The sequence below is a fragment of the Hyalella azteca genome, unplaced genomic scaffold (assembly GCF_000764305.2).
Source record: "Hyalella azteca isolate HAZT.00-mixed unplaced genomic scaffold, Hazt_2.0.2 contig13723, whole genome shotgun sequence".
Taxonomy (NCBI): Eukaryota; Metazoa; Arthropoda; class Malacostraca; order Amphipoda; family Hyalellidae; genus Hyalella; species Hyalella azteca.
In genome coordinates this window covers 98153-120786 of record NW_025943634.1, presented here as the reverse complement: position 1 = coordinate 120786, position 22634 = coordinate 98153, and the positions used below count along the sequence as shown (strand labels likewise).

Here is a 22634-nt window from a genome sequence, read left to right as displayed (position 1 = left end):
GAGATTTTTATTGCATTTTGGAATACTTCATTTCTCTAAAGTTTAATAACACCCGTACGTCTTTCTGCCTTCCTAGTCATTTTTTATATTGATTTCTCTTGAGATCTTTATCGGATTGATTATCGCCAAATTCGTGATCTGAATCTTAATTTGTCTCTTCTTGGTTGCCATGCGAACGATCGGTCGGTCCGTGCTACGGTTTACCTCCGTAAGAAAAATCGTGCTTTGAATCGATACATTCTCGTTATTTACATTCAATGTTAATGTACGTTTGATTTAAGGAGTGTATTAATTAATAAGAGCGTTTGAATTCTCATCATGCTATGTGAACAATCTTCTTGAATTTATTTGAAATTCGAAATGAGCTATTTTGACATTAACTTCATTTAATTGCGTTGTCATCTTGGTGAAATTTTAACACATGTGATTTGATATATTGTATTGTAATCACACTGCCCGTGTGGATTCCATAAATAATAGTTGTTCGATTCTTAGCACCTTTAAAATGTACTTTTGTTCAATTTAAAAATCTTATTTCAACATGGTTTTCGTACATTTATTAAAGATTTCGTGGTCCAGCAATGCGTGTGCAGTCATGCACATAGTCGTCCAGAAGCAACAATTTTCAGTTATTTCCTCGTGGTTGATGCTGTGGCCTAACGTAATTAATTCTTGATCAGTTCTCACGCGGTACAATTTAATTTGTTTGATTTTTATCTCGGACGTTCTGTCATTGGGAGGTTTTTTGCCTTTGCAGGTTTGGCTCTTTTGAGATTCAGTTGATACAAATTGCGACCAAACAGGAACTACTAGAATTACTCATCACGTCTGCCAGTAAAATATTTTGATGAAAGAATAAAGAAAAAATATAACTCCGTACAGACTGCAGTGAGTGACAGAGAACGCATTTTCTCGTCCGTCCATGACGTGAAGTCACCGACGGACATCACGGACGGACATGACAAGCAAAATAGCGCCTTTTTTCCATAAATGAGAAAATGCGCTAAAAACGATGAAATTTTTATTCTTCCGTTGTAAAAAAAAAAATTCTTCCCCAAACTCGGACTCGTAATTGGTCGATGCCCAATTATTTCTTAATATTTTTATTTTGAGACCACCTATCAAATCCTCCATCTGTATTGGGGCACTCTTGTTAGGTAATTTTGTGGCATGACTGCATTTTCGCGAGCTGTAGTATCCCGGATATTTAATCACCTGTTCTTCAAACCTCATAATGAGTTCAGAATTGAGGTTCATTTTTCTTTTACTATTCGTGGTATGTTAATAAATGTGTCGTAAATATTAAATGTATTCACAATTGCAACTTTTGCACCGTTGAGGTTATTGAGATTTTTTCCATTTTGAATATTGCTAATCAAAAGTTATACTGCTACTGAAATTTAGTTTTTTGAATCGAAACAAAATTCTTTTTGGAGTTGGCTACTTGAACCAAATCAGGCTCCTGCACCGCAGAAGCCTGATGCAGGATTGCGCGGCTCCTGCAGATTTTTGCGCAGGAGCCGCAATCCTGAATTCAATCCGTCCGAGTCGTGCTAGCGTGGGAGCGGCGCAGCCGTCACTGGCAGTCGAAGGGACACAATAATTTGAGTTTGATGTGCCTCAGCCGACCGGATATGGCGGTGATTCTCAAACCACAAGTGTGAACTGTATGGCTGTTTCTGTCGTTATGTCTTTATGCGAGCTTAAGACAATTTTTTCATTTTTTTCTGTATGTTTAGTGTAATGTTAAACCACAGAAGGTTTAATCAAGTTGAGCTGTTCCATGTGAAATTTAATGCTCGGTTTATACCACAGGAGGGAATTTCGAACTTGGCTGAACTTCTGAATTTCGTGAATGCTAACCTGCTCCAGAGTACCTAACTATATAACCTAACCTAACCTTTTATATATTTAATTTGTAAGATAATTTAATTTCAGTTACTTTTTCTTGTTATTTTGACCCTATTATTGGGCTAAGAATTCATGAACCGATTTCTTGAAAAAAAATTCTTCTTCACCATATATTACCGTTGCACCTACCGCGTACGTACACTTGCACCGTGCCGATGTTTCTTCATTGCAGTTTATAAGAGTCTGACATCCCTTGTGATGCCGTCAATGTAACGTGGTCCTTATCTTTGTTGCGCGCGCGTCTGCTTGATTGTGTTGAATTGAAGGCAACTCTTTTAAATTGATTGCCCTCCGAAGATTCTTTTGCCTCCTTGACGGTAAACTAAGGCACTTGCCGACTGAATTATCTTGGCACAAGGCCTATGATGATTGGTCTATTGTGGCCCTGCTGCATTGCTGACTTTATGCTCATAAATAGTCGTAACTCAGCTGCAATTTTGTTGACTGCTGCTGAATTCGCATACGACTGCTCGATTCTTTTCATTTGCTACGTAAATATTCCGAATTGTTCAGTTCACGTGCGTCACTGGATTCTGAATGCAAAGAAATCTTTATTACTTCGCGTAGTCATTCACCGACTAGGCTGTGATTGCAGTCTTGTTTGGATATTCATTATTTTGAATATTATTGGGGTCCATTGAATGTTGCTGCATACAAATCGAAAATGTTTATTTTTTCATTGGTATAATTGTATAATTACAACTGAAAAGATAAACGTTTTCGACCTGCAGTGACTGGAGAGCTATATAATGCATAATTCTTCAGCATTCAGGAGCTATAACCGTGTATTTTACCAATATGTTTGTATGCTGACCTTTGATTTGCAGCATTGATTTCTAGATTTGGTGTCAAGTCAATATCTGATCTGTAGATACTAATAAGTTTTTGTTTTACAGTTAAAAGTCGATACAGGAAAGCAAAACTCAATTAAATTTGTTGGACTATTCCTCAGTTGAATTAATTCATGCATAGCATTACAGATTATTACCTCTAATGATATGATTGTATTGTGATCGAGTATCAAACCTGTGTTACCTGTGTTCCTAACAAGTTATTTCCTAGAGCTCGATAATACTCGCGTTTACTCGATAATATCCGAAGCCGTATCAGTTAAACTATGAATTTTCAGAACTAGTGGACTTGATTCTTGAAACTTTTCTAATCAATAGTCTTTATCCGTGAATTTCCAGACATACATTGGGTGTTTGACTTCGATGTTTACCGAAGTGTCAGTTCAGTTGCTGCGGTCAATAGCAAAGCATCAAGGTCGCTCAGATGCTGGCGCTTGTTTGTCAAGACTGCTTGTCTGCCTGACAAGCGCATGGGTATCATGGATACCACAGTGTTAGTGCATTATTGTTTTTACTGTTTTATTTTCTGTGTAACGTCGAAATGAAAAAAATGCTAACGCGATTTACACGCTTCATTTGCATCGATTCCGATATGTGATACTTCGCTTGATTTTTCAGCTCGACCTCTGGAATTGAAAATGTTAATAACCAGATACCGGTTAAAATGTGTGGCTGATTCAAGATAATCAAGTATATCATGTCTGTGTCATATTATATAATACTCAATAAATGATCACATAAGTCCCTGTAACGATGGATGGTCTCTACAGATCTGCGTTCATCAATGAGACGTAAATAGCTATTTTTTATGCTCCCTTATTTCTTCGATGTAATACTTATCAATTTTTCCCAAATTAGTTCTGCATTTCATTATTTGCACACTCGGCGGCTATTGTGGAGTTACTGATCAGCATCTCAAATCAGACAATAAATGCATCCATGGCCTGCGTGAGCGCCTTAATTAATTCATAGAACCCATCCCACTGTGACCCTTCCCATGAACCTGCTGCTTTATTCTCGTTGTTGTCTGTGTATTGTCATTCAAAGCTCGTTTTTTAATGGTGATCTCTGACGGGGTTTCGCGTCATTGATGCGTGAAGTCGTGAACATTGCGATATTCTTGTTTATTTTTATATTAAATTCTATTCTGGTTAAAGCACTGAAAGATTTTAATCGTCGATATCAACTTTGCAAATGCAATTTCGAGATTTTTTTTAATATTTGTGTGCTCTCTCCTCTTTATTTTTGCTTATTCTCTCATCGTTCTATTGCGAAGCCTTGCAACAAAAATTTGAATTGAGTTAATCCAAGAGTATTTGATAACAGCTTGATGCAGGACAAGCGTACACTTATTGAATGTGTTCTTGATACTTGGTTGAAGACCACGATTTAATTCGTAGGAACTAGTTGCGTCCAATTCGTTTCCAACTTTTGAGTCTTCCAAGTTCGGTTTGTTCATTGTGAGTCTTCACTTTAGGTCTAAAATGGTCTGTAGATGAAGACATTTCTTCATAATTTGCTTGGGTAGTGCAATTTACTCGGTGAATCTTGAAAAACTCAGAAAGTTTAAAATTTTAGTGTTCTCTCGGCCGTGTTATGAGCCACGGGCATGTGCGCGGTCACGCGCTCTTCTACGACATCGGTCAACTTTAGGCTTGAGCTTACATTCTTGAGTGGGACTATGTCCACACTCGGCGGCTCGTCTCACAACACTCTCCAGTTATTGCTCTTTGCGCACATTTTTGTGGGGGTCTCTCTAGCTCTCCTGTCCATGAGTTCTGGCTGCTTCAAGCATGTCGCTGTTGCTGTTTTTCTACCGTGGGGGTCATTAGATAATCCGGTATGTTGGTAGCTAGATAAAGTCAAAACCATGATGACTATCTTACTGTTATGAATTTTGCAAAAGTTATTTTTTAAATTTTAATAACACAGGGTGTTGGAAGTTTCCGTCATTTGATGAAATTATTCTATTTGATATGTTGTGTGCCTGTTTATTAAAAATATTTTCATTGATTTTTTTATTGTATGCTACAGAATTCAGAATAAGTCATTTTAGAAATTTTTACCTGAAAATTTTATAATAATATTTCTATCAAATGTTTCTAGGTTCCCAGAGCTTTTCACTTTTCCTTGCTAGGCTTTTATATATATATAATATTTCTATCAAATGTTCTAGGTTCCCAGAGCTTTTCACTTTTCCTTGCTAGGCTTTTGAACCGAGACGATCGCCATTCTTAAACGCCTGAAATCTTTTAAATTGTTCGCAAAGTGAATCTGTGGGAAAGAGCGATGACTCAATCATGCGCCCGAAGCTATTCATTTACTCCCAGGATGGTACGGGATGTACAGTTTGGACCAACAAACTACCATACCTTAGGCCATGGGTGGAGTATCCAGGCTACATTACCTCGCTCTAATTGCAGCTCTCGCTCCACTTCGTACGCTCCAATTGAGCCCTCACAGCCTTTCTTTGCTAGCGCAAGTTTATCCTCCGAAAAGAAAGCCCGTATTTGATGCATGATTTGTTTTTTGTTTGTGGAGGGTTTAAATAAGAATTGTTACAGTTGCATGTTGAGTATTATTAGGTTTGGCAAATTATTTTCTTTGATAATGATGCTCCGACCATTGTGTGATTCTGTCGCCTCAACAGCGCGATTGCTAATCTATCAAAAGTGCATAAATTATTTTCGCATATGAATTTCCAATTCAAATTCCTTCCAAGGAATATTCTTAAATTCACAAAATTGACGTGGAATTATTTGGCTCGATTGGTTGAAAAAGTCAGAATTTCAATATATTAACTTTAGCTTAGACGGTTTGTAAGTATTTAATTTTGTCGTAAATGAACATATTTGAAAGCAATCTGTAATTTAGAGCGATTATGCCCAAAAATTCTTGAACTATTTTTTATAACCTTTATACTGGAAGTTGTTGATTTTGATTTTTCATTTGAATTTCATCTGTGACCTGGGTGAAAACTTTTCATGCATTCATTTTATCTCATTTAATTAATTTTCATTTATTAGGATTTATTCATTTTAAGTACGCGTTGTGATATGGGCGTTCGGCGTTCACACCACTTCTTCTATACAAGCTCACACTATAGCAGAGAACCGGACGCTGCTTTCTTTGGAGTTCATTCTCTTCCCATACTAAACCTCTGCTGCTTCCTCTACGTCCATCATCGGTCTTAATGGCAGCTTGCGAGAGGAAAAGAGCATTTGGTGTTTGACATTGTATCGAGAGTCAATTCTCACTATAAGAAAATACGAAGAATTTTAGAACAAAGAAAATGTCAAGCAAGCCTATCATATTTTCATTAAAAGCTTCGAGGATATAAATATGTTTGACGAAGGAAACTATTTTGATATTTTCGACCAACAAGCAATTCAAGTTAACATTCCAGAAACAGTTTCGAATCGAATCAAATCAAACGACTAAATACTAGTTCAAATTACAAGAATGACCGTCGATGACTTTGAACGTTAGTTTCTGTTATCTATTATGTATCGCCCGCTGTATAAATGACGAAACAATTGCTGTTTGTGTAATTTAGAAAGCAATATGGCTGGAGGTGCCCCTAACATCCTGGCTTGGTAAGGGTGATGCACAGGCACCTCGAATCGCTGTAATTAAGCTACACATCCGTCCGACCTCGGCTTTTTGTTGGGTAATTTCTGTGTATTTTGATGGGCGGAGCTGGTCAACGATCGGCTCTAGTACAGTGCAATGGGATCTCATCGGCCGCTCACATGCGCGTAGGCCGCAGGTTCGTAGTTTTTCTTACATTAATGCGTAGGTGTACACATTTCGTCCACGAGCTACGCCATATTCATTGAGAATGAAAACGTTTTCAGTAGGCGTTCCTTTATGTCAGAATATTTTTTTGGCGAGTTCTATCCTCCTTCGTTGCAAGAGTGCGCGTGCAGAATAAAGGTGAAATTGTGAGTAGGCGTGCTCAAGTCTGTTTTTTAATTTTTTTGTAGAATGAAATTCCTTTCTACTCTCTAGCCTTTCGGTCAAAGTACAGTGGAGACTTGAGATAGTAGTAATCAAGCCTCCTATTGCTACAGCCTGCTATTAATGCAGCCTATTTTTGCTGTTCTTAGCTTTTAATTGCTGCGAAATTTCGTTATATTCCAAGATGCGTCTTGTATGGTGCTCAGTCTCACCGACTTAAATTTTTTTACTGATTTTCCATCCACCTTAGGTAGTAAATAAATCTGTGAATTCCCTTTAAAAAAAAAGGAAGGTTTACTTTATAATCGCTTGTGTAAATGTAAGTTTCGTTTTTATTTTTTTTGGAATGCTATCAAGGTCAAATGGTATTATAAATTATTTATAAGCTAGGTTTCATGGTATTAATCGAATGCAGATCGAGAATATTTATCGAGCTGTGCTAATTTCGATCGACTCGAAATTCGCCATTTGTTAATCGTCGAATCTGTCATAACTTTGAACAGTGCATAATTTAGCTTCATGCGTGTAAGGTTTAAATATATGCAAGTAATTGCAACCGGGCGAAGCTCCTTTTAGCACCTGTTGCGTGCTGCAAAAAAGCTATCTCTTCTCGCCGCCTCCATCAACTTGATAAAAAACCTTGCCTGGCCTCTCGCACTGCTTCATGGACGATGAAAAACCGCAAATCTGGCTTTATTCTGATTCGCTTACGGTATCTTACCGCTCTAGAACAACAAATATTTGTGTGGTGGTTGACCCGTTCAATGCATACCGTATAATTGCCATGGATGTCCCGTATAGTGTATGCGGAGTAGCTGAAGAAGTAATGTTCTCACATGCACACAAATTATTTTATTTGCTCATTGTATCAATAAAAGTCGTGTCTTTTTATCGATGCGTACTGCAGTTGCAACATTTATCATGATAATCGAAATGTAAAACATGCTACGCGTATTCGGCCCCTTCAGACTCATCACAGATCTCGCCTTATTCTTTCTTTTTTTTTTACCTGAACTTAGTTTCTCTTCATTGGCCTCTATGAATGCTCAGCACGAGCTACGTATGAACTTCGTTGTTGATGCAGCTGTGTTAATTTTTAATGGCGTTACAAATAAACGTTGGCATGGCTAGAGAGCTTCCGTGTCTCATATGTTATTCGTATTTGGAAGGATAGCACCTTCGACGTATTTTTTTCGCCCATATGGTTTGGATCGCTAAATGACAGGCTAGTGAGATTAAGGCTGACACTCCGACCAACGGTCTGAATGCTCTATGAGCTGAATGTTGGCATTTATTTGATATGAATTTTTTTGTGGATGTTTCATTGCGTTCATTATATTTGTTACAAACATTTGAATATTTTTAAGGTTTTTCCTACAAATCTTAAATTCTTGTCATTTGTTCTTGGTATTTAAAGCATTGACCTCGAACCCAAAAAGGTCTATGTTTGACTGGATATCCAATAATAAAGTTGATAAGTTAACTTATTCTATGATCTTCGAACCGGATCTTCACTCTGGAGATTGCCTCATTCTAAAAATATTCTACACGCATTTTATGATATTCTTTCCTACCTGTAAAATGAAACCTTGCGTCCTAGCACGGCACGTTTACTCTCTTCATCCCGGTTGCTGCAGTCATTGCCAAACAAGTCGCGTGCTTGTGCATCTCTTGGCTGGAAGTGTTTACACGCGGTTATAGGTGCGTGCACGTCTTGCGTGGCATGTTAGTGAAGTGTATGCACTCTTGCAGGCGCTTAAATTGTTGTGCATGTCTTGCGTTGCATTTATACGAAGCCAAAATGAATTGCACACCTCGGGAATATCAATGCTTTATTCCGTAAAGGTTCTGATCACCATTTAGTTTTATCAAAGAGTAGCCTCAATACTGGGAAATTTATTGGTCAGTCTTTCATTTGCTTCTTGGGGCTTTCTGACCACACCAAAGTCATGGTAATTTTGTTCTTTTTTTTACACTTTGAATTGCGAATTCGCTGGGATTATGAAAAGAGTTCTTGGAACTCTCGAGATTGTTTGTCAAGTTGGGAAAGGTCGTTCAGTATTGTTAGCATGTGACAGATGATTCAAGTTTTTTTTTTTTTACAGATCGGAGTATAAAATCCTGCCTTGCCGTTGTTGTTGCTATTGGTATAATAACATTTTCGTCTGCATAACACGTTTTTTTAAGTCAGACTGTGCATGATTCTCGTGTGCAACAGTCCAACAGTCTTGTTGGACTTTTATTATAATATTATTTGAACGTTTTGGTGCTATTTCGATTTTTTGACGAATTTCTCAATTTAAAGTATTTTGTGTGCAATGTTAAACAACTTCAACTTAACTAGAAATTTCTGAAATTTGTCAAGTTGCGTGATACACATTGAAAAGTGGTGCGTTAAATGCGCAATTTATTTGAAGAGCATGGCGATAGATAAAGCAGGCCTTGCTTGTCGTTGCTTGCTGTGGTGGCTCAGTCCCTGCTTGCATGTGGCTTCTTCTAGACCGGTTTTCTTGGTTTTTGTTTCACTTTCTTGCATTTTACGTCGGATAGAACTAACGCTGGAAGACTTTAGAAGGATATTCGCATAAGCCGTGAGTTGCAATGTTCCTTAGGGGATTGATGAATGTCTATCCCATTGATAGTAGTCCTGGTTTTAGTACATGAACGCTCGACGTCTCAAATATCCTAATATCGTCCAGGCTCGACGCCTGGTGCAGCGAGGTTGAGGCTCGATCGCCTTGCAGCCTTATGTCCATGTAAGGTGTGATTGCATCAACTTGCACTAGCGCCGTGCTTTGTGCTCTTGTCCAGCACTGTTCGGTGCATTGTGTGTGCCTCGCATGCTGCTTCTATGTATGTTCGTCTTCAGTTCGCTTGTCTCTAATTGAGTGCGTAGATAATTTTGGTGAGGTTATTTTCTACTTGTGTGAATATCATAGGTGATACATTGTGTTTAGTGCAACATCTAAATTGTGTTTGGGTACCCTATGATCATTTTTTCGTGGTTGCTATTTTCATTCACATTGAACAGCCCAAATCAGACGCTTCCGTTATCTTCCCTAAAAATGCCATTTTTTACTTAATTGAACGCCAAGTTCAACAACTGAGGCTTTTGTTTTAGCTTCCAACTTCATTTTGAAGCCTGTCCAATTTTGGTAGATTGGTTTAGGTACCAAATTCCATGTAAAATTTGCTCCTACCTACAAAATATTATTATTGATAGCAGAACTTCCTCAATTTAATGTCGTTCTGCTCTGCATCATATTGCGAAGTATGCCCTATATGTTCCACTCTTCTCCATACAGTCGCAGTGATGTTTCAGTGACAATGGGTGTGTCGTTGTAGGTCAACTTCTTGACGTGTCTTCTAATAGATGCATTTGCTAAGCTTGCTTAATGGAGTTAATTACTCACTTAACTGCAGGCGTGTTTTTTTTACAAACTTCTGAAAGTAGAGTGTGGCTTTGAATGCTATGCATGATTGAAACTACGCAATCTTATCATGAATATTTTGTTGTTCGCTACAATCTTCGTATGTGAATTTTAATAAGTTGAATATGTTCTGATAACCTTTTGAGGCAAAAATAGTGTCGGCTGATAAAAAAAAGCAAGCCTACTACCTGGTCTCCTAAACTGGTTTCGATTATTCTGGTGTCATTGGTTTACGTATGCATCAATCCGTGAAGGTTTTTCGCGCATGATTTCCATTGTTCATTCGTCGCCTTCTTTATCTTGAAATATTACTTTATTTTTCTCGTTGTCATCTAAAACATCAAAGGTACTGAAGCCGCACCCTTCAGATTTTTTCTTAAGTATCGATCGCGAGGATCAAGAATATTTACGTTAGGAGAATACTTAAAATGTAAATATACAAAAATATATTGTATAAAATTTATATTATAAAATATATATTTATATATATAATAAATATATACAAATATTTAGAATATTTATTTACATTTTTGCCGATGACTTGACTAGCCGCCTAACTAATTTGTCGTCGCGACTGCCTTTTTGGCGCTTGCAGGAATTCGAGTGTAGGTGATACAATCCAGGGCGGCGGCTCCTACTGAACACACTTCGCTGCCTCGATCTCACGCCCTTTTCTTGGCGCCTTAAACATGCATGTGCATATTAGTACAATGGAACCCCGCTTTATGTTACGAAGCCTGTCCAGATAGGCTCATCACGTGGTTTTCACGTTCTTAGTTCCACTTTATGGATTTTCGAGCTTTGAATTCGAAATTCGGGTGGAGATTCTCCTCTTGTTCGTCAAATGAACATGCAGAAATTAATGGATAAAATATTTTGTAGATCATCTTATAATAATGTACCAAGATGGGAATTCGTTGTAAAGACGCATTTCAATCTACTTTTTGTACTATTTCTATGCTAAATGCGGTTGGGTTTAGAGCATTTTATCTACGATGACAATAAAGAATCCGCTTGTGGCAATATGGTAGCTCCAGACAGGTGATGTTAGGAACTCAGCTCGTCAATGAGTTTAAAACGACGCTTATCAGCTGGCCTGCCGCCAGAGACGCCTGGGTGTTGCTCCTCAAGTTTGGCCTTAAGAAGAAGCGTGTGGGAGGCTCGAGACACTTGCTTCATATCGCACTGCCATGGCAGGGAAAGTTTCGCTTGTAGCTAACTTATCGAGCCGGGTGGTGTCTTCGATGTTTATTCACCTTGTTTCATTGGCTTTCTTCGTAATATCATCTGGAGTTGTGGCACTTTTATTCCGGTGAGCAGGAAAGGATAAAGTAATGTTCGATTTTCAGTTCATCTTCTGCCAATTTGCTTTTAACGCCATTTTGAGAATATTCGTTCTAGTCATTCATCGAAAACCAAGTTGTATTAGTAAATCATGACAAATTCTGCAAAATTGGATCGACTCTATCAACTTATCGTTGGGTATTAAGACAACTAATACCCGTTCTTCGTATTCAAACAAATGGAATTGTTATCCTCTTTAGCTCCATTTGCCACTACCAATCAGCTTCTATTTATTCTGCATAAATTCTTAGGCGTTTGTCTCTAAATATCGATTTCTCAAATACAAAGCCCAACATTAGTTAAGCTGCTTATGAGTGTGTTGATTGTTAGAATGTAGTTTGAACCGACATGTCATTTGTGAACCTTCATATTATCACAAAAAGCACGCTACCAAACCGCCAAAGTAAATGTTGAGGTCGGAGTATCAGACATGCATATCGATAATTTATTTTTCACATACACCACTTACTTAGTCATCAAGAATTTTTATTTGCTTCCACAGTCAGACGATTTTTTCGGCTACATGAATATCATGCGCAAAATTTAATATTTGTTACTGAATGCCTATTCATAATATTTTTAGCGTTTTATTATTATTACAATTTTATTTTTTAGCTGTTTAACGTTCCAGTACGACACGCAGTCCCATTCTCACGAAAACTTTTCTAATAATTTTCTGCACCCAAGAGCACAAAACGCGTGACATTTGTGGCGTAAGTTGGAATTGTTGCAATCAGATTGGAATTGCAATCGTTCTTTTGAAATTTCAAGTTCAAACAATAATCGAGCCTGTTGATAAAATATTATTCAATTGCGCCCACGCGCCATTTTCGTGTATGTTGGACGTGCTAATTGCTGTGTGCTGCAAAATTATTTGTGTTTTCGGCATGTTTCAAAGACAAAGTAAATTGTCATCGTGTTTCTCTGTACATGAGGTATCAAAACGAAAGTGAAGTAGTCTGGGTCATGTTTTTTTTCAGAAGGTGTAAGTTTCATTCATTCAGTGATATTATCCAAGAATTTCAAATGGCACGTTTGTGTTGCACCGAATGTGCACCTTGTGTCAATTTCGAAGCTTTGTACATGAAAGTCATTTAATTAAATTATTTATGTATCAATCCTTTAGTGTCAACATGTTATAATCATTGACCACTTGGCTCCGAACGCTGTCATTTTTCTTCTCTCAACTTCCTCTTTTTATTCCTGTGAAAAAAATTTCTGTTGCAAGCTTCACATGAACAACAAACTTTGGCTCATGATTCAATATACTAGCTACCCGCACAGAATTGTACGCAGCAATGTTTCGGCCATCATTGTTCGAATAACTAAATTTTGTTGAGAAATTTCTGTTCTTTGGGGTGGGTATGAATTTTAGTTGAATTTCCTATTACATAAGAACGTTTTTCAGTACTCACAGAAGAACGTAATGTGAAGGCATGCGTAAGCGTAAAAAGAGCATAATGTGCTGTGGGATTAAGATACGTAGCTCGTCGTGGTTGCCCTACGCTTACCTCAGGATTATTTTTTAGCCCTATGTCGCTCTCGGTATCAGCATTGTCCTATTCTGAACCCAGTATAAGTTTCAACATTTCCAGATTTTTCTAGCACGAGTCTCTTTGCTAAGATAAATTTTACATAGCTCATGCTTTTAGGGCTCGTGTTCATTGCCCTCTGCTTGCCGCATGCTTATGTCGTCGCTGCTGGTTTATTACGATGCAGGCTCCTATTTGCAAGCTTTGTCTTGAGGCGTCTGGAATCTTCAACGTCAAATTCTCCTTACATAGCTGGCTTATTTGTTCTCCCTCAAGATCCAAAGCAGGACTTGCTGCATCGCATGCAGTCCGGAATGCCCAAATGTTTTCCTTGAAGCGATATAGCTGAAATTACTTTGATGCCACCATTGTGTATGCATGAACCTGTTTCAATGGTGATATTTGCATTCTGATATATACCTTCTTATTCTGGTATTTGATGCTGAGAATGGCACGTCAAGCTAGCGTCTAAATTTGCATTTTTGATGCCCATATTCCGACGTCGTCTATCGATCACTTGCATCATGTGTCAATCATTAGAGGACGAACTAAAGTTTTGTGCGTGCAGTGTAGCAATTATGTTGTCTTATTTTAGGTATTACCAAATTGTAAGTATGGGCATGTATCCAAGGCCTAATTTAAAACTGCGGTGCCTTTATTGTTTTTTTTTTAGTTTTGTTATCGCAGTGAAGAACAAGTAATTAGTAAAATTAAGTAATTATGGAAAGTTTTCAATAATACTGCTGCCACTATGATGTCAGAGATTTTCATTGTATCTGAAGATTTTACTTTCACATGTTTGTGCTGAGCTGCCGTTGGTCATCGCGGCTGTTGAGAGTATTTTATCGCTGTTGTGGTTTTAAGCCTCATTGAGCATGTGCCGTCTCCTGGTGTTAGATGCCGGCTAACTAGCGCATTAAATTTACCGCCATGTGTAATCAGGAGGACTCCATGTTTTAGCTCATTTGATAGCCAGTGTCTTGAACAACATTGCTCTGGTTTTTGTGTATACTGAGACTAGAACTAAACACTACTAAAGAAGAGACGACTATATGTGTAATGACCCTGTGTTCTTACTTCTTTCAAATTGTTCTCGCTGGTTTTCTGTTGATTTATGGATCTCTTGAAGTCAACACAATCGCTATGTTCAAGTGTTAATTGTAGATTTGCATTTAAATTTCATTTGCCTACGTTGTTTTGAGTCTGAAGAGGGTGTTAATTAAGGGCATGGAAACAGTACTTGTCTGCTCACTAATATATCATCACTAAATAATATGATTTCGTAGTTTTACAGCTTCATACGATCATAAAAAAGTGTTTAAAGTATTTCCCCACCGTGATTTAACTTAACAAGGTACTAGATTTGAAGGTGGAGAAGCGTGTCATGATGGCACCGCGCGTGCAATTGCTTTCAGATAAAATCATCCAGTTTGACATGGCGCTCATGTAATTCAACAGTCCTGCTGATGTGAAGTGATGGCTGTGGCGCAATTCAATTTTTTTATCTCAGTTCATAAATGACATTAAATTATATGGCTTCTAATCTCCAATATAATCTTCTAACTCTAATCATGGACGGAGTTTAGTTCATATGCGCATTGGTTGTAGTAGCTGTAGATAGAAATTTTTGCTCTTTACTACAGTTCAATAAAGCGGGTATATTTTTATATTATGTTGGACACTAGGCATAATCTTTAATAACTTTCATGCCACCCATTTATGTTGCAGGAGCTCATTTATTTTTCACTTAGCTTGTGTTTAGTGAAAGTGCTGGTTATTTTATAATATGTTATTTATTCAGCTCTCAAGTGACATAGGTTTCTTTACAGGATTGCTTTCATTATCATCACAATATAAATGAATTAAGAATTTTCATCATTTTCTTCCGCCCGTGATTTTAAGCTTGAGTATATATGCGTAAGAAATATGATTACATTCAATGTATGACTATTTTTTGAATTTTTCAGTTATCAATAAATTTTCCCTAATATTTGACTGTGCAGGCACAAGTAGCATCGAAGGCCGCAGCACCAGTGCCAGGCTGGGACCGAACACTGGGAGCTGCAGCGCTGCGTCTCCTGCTCATTACATGTCCAGCATGCAACAGCAGAACGCCGGGCAGTTCACGTTCCCGGTGCCGCCATCCAACGGTGGTCAGAGCCCCGCCGCTCCTCAGGTAGCTCTCTTGTCCCCTTAGTTTCCATGACTAAAATTATCCTCTTTGAGCAGCTATTTAACACGTGCTTCAACAAAAGCACACTCCTGATTTTCCAGCCGCCAGTTTTTCGAGTACGTTAATACGGTTACGGTTGCAATTTTGATTAATATGCAGCCATTTTAATACTTGCGTTAATATTGTTTCACTCCTGCTCTTCGAAGAGACATTTCAAGCGCGAGCGTTATCATAACTTAATACTGCTTTTTTTCCAACTTTGTTCGATTGTGTAGCGTTATTTGTTTTGATTTGTTTTGTACAAATTTGGATTATAATGTGGGTAAATTAAACCTTTATAGGATATCTTGCACACAAGATGAAATAAAATATGACTATTTACAGTAACCGGTATGTGGCACTTTGAATCTTCGGCATTGGATGTGATACTTCGTAATGATTTTTTTCCGAGATTCTCCTCCGAATGACCATCCCTTCCCCCGTTTCTAAATTTTGCTCTCAGTGTCAGACTTGAACAAATCTAATGCTTCATTTCATTACACTACATTAGTACATCAATGAACGTTAAGGTACCGGTATTTCTCTCCATCAGTTTGCCCATTTGCTGTGCAAGTCGCAAGGTCCCAATTCACCTCACCATCAAAACAGCCATCATCACCAGCACCAGCATTCTGGTTCTCACGCACATCAACAGATCTCCGTTGAAGATCAAGGCATCGACGTACAGTCGCCTGCGCGTTCCAGCAGCCCAGGATCTGGTTCTGGATCTTCCAGCACTGGATCAACGGCTTCCACTAGCTGCTGTCGCAATTCCACCACGTCACTGGACTCAGGACGGGCCTCCACTTCTACTCACCACCACCATCATCATCCGCATCAACAACACAGGTGTGTAACCACTTTTCATCTTTTGACTATATACTCGTCATTAGGCTGATTTTCCGTGTCGCTGTGGACATTGCATTAATGTTAACAATAGGATTTGGGAGGTATATCCTGGAAGCAGTTCAGACAACTCGAGGTTAAATCAATTAATAAGTCGATTTCTTTGAATTTTTCGCTGACTGTTGTAACGATCAAAAAGTGTTGTACCCGAAATTTAACGCGATTGTTCGCGTTAAAGCTTTAACATGCCAGCTATTTTTTTTTTGTTCGATGTTTCTATCCTCGTTTGGGTAATAACTCGTCGTGTAGAAAAAAAAAAACTTTTTTTTGTCATATATCTGTCTGTCTCTAACTTTTAAATTTGAGCAAATATATGAGTGTTGTGTTTTGTACATCATCAAATATATTATATGACCGAAATTCTTTTTAATCTTCCAGTCGATGTAAGTAATTATTGGAATAAATTCGATTCGATTGGATTAATCGCGTTAGACTTGAGTATAGGTGTACATTGTACATCTAGAATGAACCTCACTAATGTACATGTTGGCTCCTCAGACTTAGCGGGCAGAGTTATGACAGCGGCAGCGGCAACGGCAACTGCCTTCGCCGCAGCTGCCACTCGTCCAGCAGCAGCATCGGGTCCATTGATTCTCCTGTACTGAACGTCAATGATCTCCTCAACAATGGAGTTAGGGTAAGTCCAAAAATATTCTATCTCGCCCCTGAGGGAATGCCAGTATGCTACAAAAATTTTATGAGTTTATTTTAAAATGATATAGGCATTTTTAATGATGTTTGATTTTAACTTTTGACCCTAACTCATTTTAATGGTTTGTGTTCAAATATCGAAGTAGTTCACCTTTTTAACTTCGCTCTTCTCAGGACTCAGAGGTCCTGCGAGCTTGGTTGTCGGAGCTGCACCTAGAGGAACACACTGATAAGTTCATCATAGCAGGCTATGATTTACCGACCATCTCGCGTGTCACACCTGAAGACCTCAACGCCATCGGCATCACCAAGCCTGCACACCGCAAGAAACTCAAAGCCGAGATCAGCAAACTCAACATCAGAGACGGACTTCCCGACTACATTCCGGTAATGTTTTTTTAGAGAAATGAATGCCGAGATAGTGATGTAAATTTGTGATCTGTGTCATTTGACTTTTTTTCGCTGCCCATGCAAAATAGTATTAGCAAAAAAAATAGTTCCTGATTTAGTTAAACTATAATTTTTTATGTTTTCTATGTTGTAGGTGAAGTGTGAGTATTTATTTTGTGTATGAATCTTGTAGGCGACGCTGGAGGAGTGGCTGGCGGTGTTGAAGTTGTCCGAATACAACGCTACGTTGCAGCGCCAGGGATATCGAACGCCCGTGCAGATGCTGCAGGTCATGTGGGAGGATCTTGAGGAGATGGGAATAACCAGGCTTGGCCACCAGAAGAAGGTAAACTAATCTGAAATCCAGCTTTAGCGGAATAGTCCGTATGGAAAACAAGTGCTTGTTTATACAGCAGTCTTGCGAAAATAATAATGTTATAAAGTTATGATGGAATGTTATCAAGTCGTGTCCAAAAATGCATAATTTGGTTAAAAATCGTATTATTTCAGTAATATTTGTTTGTTTCAAAGCGATTTGCAACTATTGAGTATTTTCAGTAAAAAAAGAAGACGTTTCGCATCATATTTCTAACGTTTACCGTTTCGCAGGTCATGTTGGCCATCAAGAGAATCAACGATATCAAGAGTGGCAAGAAGTTTTCAAGTAATCAGTCTCCACTACAACAGCTACCGCCACAAGAGATTGTCTTGATCAACAGAGCCGAAGGAGGCGCGGATAACTGCTACTCTCCAATCGGTGACATGAGGACTTTTTCTGGCCAAGCTAGCTACTCAGCGCGAGGCCCAGCCGAACCCTACAACCACCAGCGCTCTGGTAGCGGTGCCAGCACTAGCAGTGCTACAAACTACAACTCTAGTGGCGCCCAGTTCAGCCCATGTGTGTATCGCTCGTACAGCGTAGGTGCGACCAGCGCCATTACGCAGCAGCATCACGACACAATAAACGCATCGCCTCTTCATCGGCAACTTCCCCGCCAACAGTCTCTTCATGCAACTCAGTTGGCACCCGGCAGTGGCAGCACCCGACCTCCTTCCGTCCAGTACCGTCCGGATGTGGTGGCTGTGCAAGTCAATCCTCAAGTTAGGAGAAGTAAGGACGGTATTTTTGAAGAACCTATTTACTCGACGTTTCATCCTGAAAACAATCGACTAAGTCAATATCACCAACAGTTTACGCAGCTTCCGAATTCTTGCGATCAATTTTCATCGCTGCCTTCAAGACCAAATTTACCTCCCATGACGAGCTCTTTTCCTCCGCGGTCTCTCGATGATGGGGATATTACCCCCACTAATGAGATGGTCATGTACGAAGGAGGTGGTGGCACATTACCTAGACAAAGATGCTCCAACAATAAAGTTCGGCCAGTCGCCAAAGTCACTGCAAAAACTAGAGTGGACGTTCACCAGGAAATGTCATACGAAAGCGATTCTAGCCATTATTGTGCAATGGAAGATGGTAACCAGCAAGTCAAATCAGATCCTCTTAAACCTGGTATTAATCTGAACAATCTCGATAAGGTTAATAATGTATATAATATTATGCATGCGCACAGCACTAATAATACTCCTCAAGGTACTCCTAAAAAGCTCCCACCTCCGCCTCCCAGGCGATCCAATTCTGTTAGCGAGGCAAACAAACAAGACTCCGTGCAAAGCACCTTCGCCAAAGGAGTTTCTAGTCAACAGAATTCTAACATCGATGCATCAGGCTGCAGCAAAATGGGTCCTCCACTCAACAGTAATGTTTTAAATTCGCGAGACGGATTCTTGAGGCGCAGTTTTAACTATGGTTACATGGGCGTCAAGAATAACCTTCAGCCTGACATATCATCCGACCTTCCTCCACCTCCTCCAGCGCCGCACGATGTGGGCAACCATCAATTCATCCACCACCATCATAGTCACCGCAGGTCCCAGGACCAAATGATGGTCACGCCTGAGGAACCAGCGGATGACGCCCCGCCATCTGGTGTTGATTCTTCCGCTCCAGCTCCTCTTTCTAGAGAACTTAGTAATAACTCTTCAACGCACGCGTCCGGTTCCGCTACGTCAACGGAACACGAAGATAACGCTGTATCAAGACCGCGACGGAATGATTCGACTGTGTCTAACTGCAGTATGAAGGTTTGTCTGCAATTTTAGATAATATCGTAGATATTTTTAAATGTGGAGTGCGTTTTGTTTGCAGGCCTCTTTGTTACCATGTGTTCTTATTGTTCACTATTCACAAACGCAATTTATACAGCGTCGTTTAGATGTCATCATGCGTTGATGATAATCTCGTTTTATTTCGCGCAACGTGCATGATATTCATTCCGCCCTAATAAATTATTGGATATTATTCCACACCAATCATTACTTCTTTAGCTGTCCTGTTGGAATAGTTCGCATTGAATAAATTAGGGGTTTCCAATACATTATTTCGATATTAGTTTCACAACTCGTAATTTTGTTGCAGTCAACGTCGAGTACTGATTCATCGGACAGCATACCCTTCGCCAACGACAACGCTGGCACCATCAAACAGCGCTACAACGCTGCCCCTCCCCTTGGCGTTCCTGGGCATCACGTCATTACGCCACATCTGCTCCCTGGTTTGGCATCTCCTGTGCCCTCGCCCTCCACCCTCAGAAGGGTTGGCAACCCACACAGGGCATCTATGCACAAAAATAGCCCTGCTCGTTCTGCTGTTAAAACGTTAGTGATTATAAAATTTGCCGTTAAGCTGCTTACTTATTGTAGTTCTGCTGTGGTCATAGTAGTACATGACGAGTGGTCCCATTTTCATCTAATATATCCATCTCAGATTCATGCCTAACTTTTACATGAGTGTTTTCTCAAAAACGCATCTAGTTTTCGTTTCTGAATTGACATGATTAAATTCAGTGCATTAGCATTCATGATTTTTCTTCGAAATTCGTGAGGCACCAAGTTTATGATCAATACTTTTTTTTTGTTATTCGACTATATATTTGCCAGTCTGTAGGCTTTTCCTGGTTCTTGGTATCCCGAAGTGTTTATAATTCCTGGTGCCTTGACATGTCAGTTGATTGAAAATTTTCTATCGACTCTATGAAATTATGCCTGATGATTTACGATTCATGGTCTTATGTGCGTTAATACATTTAATGTTCACGTTGCAAAATTAGTGTTCATCTCTTAACCCAAAAGACATTTACGCATCCATAGCTATTATCTGTTAAGATTTTTTTGTCTATTCATTCAATCACAATTTTTTTCATGAGCAGGACGGAAGAAGGCAATGTGGATGTTCTGAACGATATCGGCAACATGCTCGCCAACCTCACTGACGAGCTCGACGCTATGTTGGAGCAAGAAATGGCTGCGTAATTCATATTGTAAAATGCAAGAGTGTACGTCAACCTTCGGTTTTACTCGAAATCATGCCGCAGGAGGAACAAAGTTAGTAGTTCTCTTATGAGCAACCCTTGCAGTGGTCACGGAATAATCGTAATTTTTTCTATTAAAATTTAGCAATTCCCTCCTAAATAGTACGGTTTTGTATCAATGCTTGATTGCTTGTTGAATCTGCCTACCCATTATAAGAAATGTTGTGATCTCAAGACTTGTTTACTGCGTTTTTAGTTAACGATGCAACCGAATTATCATTCTCTCGGTCAAGGAGCGAATGTTTCCATTGAACTTCAACTTGAATTTCTAAGCAATGAAAAGGCTCAACTTGCTTCATGTTTTGTTTTACAGATCCATTTTAAATGGTGATTATGTACGATTTTTTTTGTAATGAACGGAATTAATCTAAATTATCTAATTTTTCTAAGATATGAGTAGATGCGTGAATATTTTCGAGCCTCTTGCGACTGATGTTTTCTACTATACTGGGCCTATACTTTCAAAAAAAGTTAAGAGATCGTAAGTTCATCAGCCAATCATTGACGGCCTTTCAAAATCCACCAATCATAGACAAGAAAATAGAGAGTAAGTACTTACGTTCACTTAGCGAGTTTTGAAAGTATGGCCCAGCTGATGTATAACTTTTAGCAATGCAGTTCGTATTTTTATTGGTGCAGCCGTTCCGACAGAGTCCAAATGAGTTTGTATCCCGTGTTCCGAGCCAAGAGTTTAGTCGCTGCCGTCTCCACTTATGACTTGTGCCAAGTAGTGAGCTGTTCTTTAGTATGAATTGCCGTGCCGTCCCTTACACCAGTCTGTCCTCATCTGTCCTTCTTTTCCTTCCGCTTTTTTAGTGAAGCTAAACGTATAGCTACTGTCCTTTGATACGTAGTGCTCACGCGCCCGTAGCACTAAGAAGATGATGTCAATCATCAAGAGTTTACGCGAACGCTATGTCCTAGGGATGAATGGAATAAGGAAGGGAATTTAATTGTATGCACTTTCATAGGAGTCGATTTCAACGTAGGCGCTATGTCGTGGGCATGTATCGAAGTAATTTTCATCTGATGCGCTATTTCGTAAGGATGCATGTAAAGGATTTTCATTTTACGCGCAATTGCTCGAAGATGTGTGGAAGGGATTTCATCTTCGGCGCTATGCCGTAAGGATGTACGGAAGCGATTTTCATTTTATGATACAAATCATCCACGCAGCACACCTAGTCAAGCCTTCATCGTCATGGTAGCTAAGTTGCTGTCACGACTTGCGCCAATCATTTTTAGGTGAATTCATTGCTTTAGGATTTGGGTAAATTCATTGCTTGCAAATGACTTTTTTGAGTAAAATCGTAGCTTTTTATGTTTGATTGTTCTTCTACTAAATTAAAGTCATTCAAGTTCTTAGCGCTCATGAAAAAGCCCATCAATTATTTTTACTTTCTTTTGGTACGAATTATTACGTAACTTGATCTTTACTTTCATTTTATAATGAAAAGTTTGATTACCAACAAATCTACGAATAATTTTTCGGTGGAACCTTGTATTAATCATGTTGTGATAGTCTATTCTCAATTACTAGGTCCCTAGTAGTGCCTTAGAGAGCTTTCCCTATTTTCATTGTAAGCGATCAGCTGCAACAATACTTAAGTGGCCAATGCTTGTTTCACTGGATTTTCTAATTAACAACATGCTTGGCCTTGTTACATTTTGGTGCAATATTTTATTTGCGCGAGGTTCGCTTTTAAGTGCGCCTAATCTCGTTGATATTTTTTATTTAGTTTCTCGCTATCACATTCAACCAAATTTTTTTTAGAAAATTATTGAACTGCTCATTTATGTTTATACGTTATGGTTTTGTATAAATAAATTGGAAATTTGTGTTTCTGTATATAAGGAAATAGCATTGGATGGGTGTGCAGTTTTTTTGTCATCAATTACAGTTTTTGCTTGGAACTCAATTCACCTTGAATAGGTGTTCAATAGCTGTAAATCGAAAATTTGCTATTTGGTTCACATGAATATAGCTTGTTAGACTTTTCATTTGTTTACGCTTC

General features: G+C 38.9%; 1 protein-coding gene across 3 annotated transcripts in view; it reads left to right on the top strand.

Annotated features, from left to right (window-relative positions):
* LOC108672229 overlaps positions 1–21066 on the top strand; it is a 107682-nt gene extending 86616 nt beyond the window's left edge. For 2 of the 3 annotated variants that reach the window (XM_018159868.2, XM_018159866.2), the window contains exons 3-10: positions 15033–15205; positions 15795–16090; positions 16646–16784; positions 16973–17185; positions 17382–17534; positions 17798–19333; positions 19668–19906; positions 20458–21066. In XM_018159868.2, the coding sequence (XP_018015357.1) occupies positions 15033–15205; positions 15795–16090; positions 16646–16784; positions 16973–17185; positions 17382–17534; positions 17798–19333; positions 19668–19906; positions 20458–20560 (2852 nt within the window). In that variant the 3' untranslated portion in view covers positions 20561–21066. The remainder of the gene's footprint in view (positions 1–15032; positions 15206–15794; positions 16091–16645; positions 16785–16972; positions 17186–17381; positions 17535–17797; positions 19334–19667; positions 19907–20457) is intronic. The other variant, XM_018159867.2, reaches the window with a different exon arrangement.
* Positions 21067–22634: the final 1568 nt, after the last annotated feature.